The sequence below is a fragment of the Lontra canadensis genome, unplaced genomic scaffold (assembly GCF_010015895.1).
Source record: "Lontra canadensis isolate GAN:19392208 unplaced genomic scaffold, GSC_riverotter_1.0 scaffold3, whole genome shotgun sequence".
Lineage (NCBI taxonomy): Eukaryota > Metazoa > Chordata > Mammalia > Carnivora > Mustelidae > Lontra > Lontra canadensis.
In genome coordinates this window covers 49,487,537-49,490,704 of record NW_022630997.1, presented here as the reverse complement: position 1 = coordinate 49,490,704, position 3,168 = coordinate 49,487,537, and the positions used below count along the sequence as shown (strand labels likewise).

The window sequence follows — 3,168 nt, the reverse complement described above, 5'->3', positions numbered from 1 at the left end:
CACACACACACACATAAATAAGTATAGATAATGTGTGTATATATATATGTATATGTATATATGTGTGTGTGTGTGTATATATATATATATATATATATATATAAAATTGTTCCCCCCCATATACATGTGCATGTATCTTCTTTTTTTTTTTTTTTTGGAATAAAGGCTTATATTCAAAACCCAAGTAGGGTCCTTGTCCTCTGAGGCATAAAAGGTGCAAAAAGAACAGCAAGACAACAGGAATAAAACCCACATGAATCACTGTGGCATCCAGTTTCTATTCACAAAGAAAAAGCTCCAGTCCATCTTTTAATTTTTTTGAAAAATTCCTGACATTACAGAACTAAACTGAAATGTATTAATATTCCACTCTTACATTTCCATGACAAACAGAAAAAAAAATTCATGAGCCAAAAAAAAAGGGGAGGGAGAAGCTTATAAAACTAAATATGGATCTCAGCATTAACAGCTGAACAGAGAAAGGAATTAAAACGCTTTAATTAAAAAATCACGAGTGGATGATAAACTGTGTAGAAACTGAAAATTTACAAACTATTTAAAACCTGGAATCGCTGACTGTTCAGAAACTACACAGATGGATCATGGGTGGTGGTGAACAGCAGAAAGGGATTATGGATGAATCTGCATTGTTCTAGCTGCTCCCCATGCCACCCGTCTCCGAGGAAAGCCTGACATTGATTAGGTATTGAGCCAGGCTAATGCTGGCAGCAGATCCAGTGATGGTAACCTGCCTATCAGTAGATCCTTCCACTGGGTTCGCAATTTTGATCTGCGCCCCAGACATCTGACGGATCTCATTGATTTTGGCACCTTGACGCCCGATTATGCAGCCAATCAAATCATTTGGAATGGTGAGTTCATGAGAAGTAGTCTGAGCAGATGCATCCAAACCTGCACTGAATCCGGTGTTGCCATGCGTCATGGGAAAATGAGACTGTTGCATTGCCAACTGGTGCAGCTTGGTCAAATCTGGCTGTGGAATGGCATACTGTCCTTGAATGGTATAGGCCTCTAGAGGTGGTCCCTCCAGGTCAGGGTTGAGGCACATGGACGGGGTGGTGTGGGGAAAGCTCGCACTTGTCGCTGCCTGTGCTGTACCTGTCCTGACCACCTGCAAAGATGACTGGAGAACTGGACGGCTTGGGCCAGTACGGGATGGTCACGCCCTTCGGGGGGGACTGGGAGAGAGTCTCCAACATGACCACGCAGATCTGTTTCACACACTCAATGATGGATTGCGGAGATGGCCCGCTCAGTTGAGTTGGGGAGCATATCCCCTGCCACCTGGACCTGAGCCCCTGTACTCTCTCGTATTTCCTTGATCTTGCAACCACCTTTCCCAATGAGAGAGCCACACTGACTAGCAGGGACCACCAGCCTCAGGGTAACTGGGGGTCTACTGGCAGCTGTGCTATTGGTCATAGAGCTGCTGATGTCCTCTTCCAGTTTGTCAATGATCATTGCAAAGGCTTTGAAGATCGCGTTAGTGGGTCCAGCCAAAGTGATAATTCTCTCAGGACAATTCCCTTCTGAGATGTTGATACGTGCACCACTCTCCTCACGCATCTTCTTAACTGATTCTCCTTTCTTTCCGATGATACTGCCAACTTCCTTTCCATGCATAAGTAGCCGGATGGTGAGAGTGACATTTAATCCACCTTCAATCACACCGGTGTCCATGTCGAGCAGTGTTCTGGGGAGCTGGACTTTGAGTGGTCAAGTCTTTGGTCACTGGTGGGGGTGAAAGCCAAAAACTGCAGGCGCGAGGCGACTGAGGGGAAAAGGGGAGCGGGCGGGAAGGGGAAGGGCGGGAGGCCGGGGGCGGAACAATAGGGGCGGGCGGGAAGGCGAGGGGGGCCCCGCGGGCGGGCGGAGGAGGAAGGTGGAGGAGGAGGAGGAGGAAGGGGGAAAGAGACCCCGGGGCGGGTGGAGGGCGGCGGAGGGCGGGCGGGCGGGAGAGGGCGCAGGCTGCGGCTGCTCCGGCTGCTGCCTCTGCTGGTCTGGTGTATCTTCTTTTTTTATAGAATGGCTACATGTGATGTCAATTTATAGCTAGTTAGCTTCTTAGTGAGTTTTAGAGTAAAACTAAACTTTAGGTAGGAATGGATGCTGGGCTAGACTGTAAAGAAGCTACAGTTAACATGTGCTTTTGCATACTCATAAAATACGAGGGAATAAAAACAAGTAGGAAGTAATGTCATAATGCTTTCTATACATATCATGATAACTTAACCAATTGTCTTCCTTTATTTTCCAATGAAAAAGCGAGAGGATAATAGAGGGGAAAGATTAAGATTGCCATGGCCAGAAGTCTTACTTGTATCTCTCTTGAAAGGGTCTTCAGGCAAGTAGTAGTAGAGGGAAGGGCGTACCAAAGAGCTCAATGGATGCATATTTGAGACTCCAAATAAAGGAAGCTCATAGTTCCCTGGAAACATCTGTTTTCCTCCCATGATAGTGGTCTCTGGCATTCGGATAAAGTCTGCATTTTATTTTCCAAGGTTAGAACATAATGAATCTCATTTCATTAACTGCAAGCTGTGAGTACTTCAGCTGGGCTATATGGGTCAGGTGTGGTGTGCTGCCTGCAGCCGCAGGAAATGTTACAATAGTGATGGTCTCAAACGCTACCGTTCTGGTCATCTATTGCTACATGGCAAATTACCCCAAGACTTAGTGCTGTAAAATAATAACTCTTTTATTATGCTCATGGATTCTGTGGCTCAGGAATTTGAACAGATCCCAGGAGATATGATTTATGTCCCAGATTGAGTTTTCCAAAAATAACTGGACTGTATCTCCTATCATACATGGTTTTCTGCAAAGTGACCTTGCTAGAGCCCCATCAAGATGTGGAGCCTGGTTCTCAACACATGCATTTGGGCTGGCCTTAGGCACTGTTTACCTTTTGAGTCTAGGTCAACAAAGGCCATAAAGCTCCTGTCTGATTTTCATGAAACATTTGTTGTCTGCACTTTGCCTCTTGGACTTCCTTTCAGGACCTATTTGCTGTGCTGTGGGAAGCCCAAACCAGGTAGAGAGGCCTCATGTCACAGCTCTGTTTGATAGTTACACTTCAACTCCTACCTTCTTCTCTGTATTATACTCTGGCTTAAGAGAAATTTAGTTATTACAATAAAGCTATTT

At 45.4% G+C, this 3,168-nt stretch overlaps 2 protein-coding genes across 2 annotated transcripts; both read right to left on the bottom strand.

Annotated features, from left to right (window-relative positions):
* Positions 1–258: 258 nt before the first annotated feature.
* LOC116857727 (poly(rC)-binding protein 2-like) lies at positions 259–1,878 on the bottom strand. Its single transcript, XM_032842074.1, is given in 3 exon segments — positions 259–1,099; positions 1,101–1,263; positions 1,265–1,878. Coding segments are annotated over 3 exon segments (1,047 nt in total). The 5' UTR covers positions 1,702–1,878; the 3' UTR covers positions 259–652.
* Positions 1,750–2,664, bottom strand: LOC116858358 (vegetative cell wall protein gp1-like). Its single transcript, XM_032843118.1, has 2 exons — positions 2,570–2,664; positions 1,750–2,050 (listed from the first exon to the last, which is right to left on the bottom strand). Exons 1-2 carry the CDS (start codon positions 2,662–2,664, stop codon positions 1,750–1,752), a joined length of 396 nt encoding a protein of 131 aa, XP_032699009.1.
* Between the last annotated feature and the right edge of the window lie 504 nt (positions 2,665–3,168).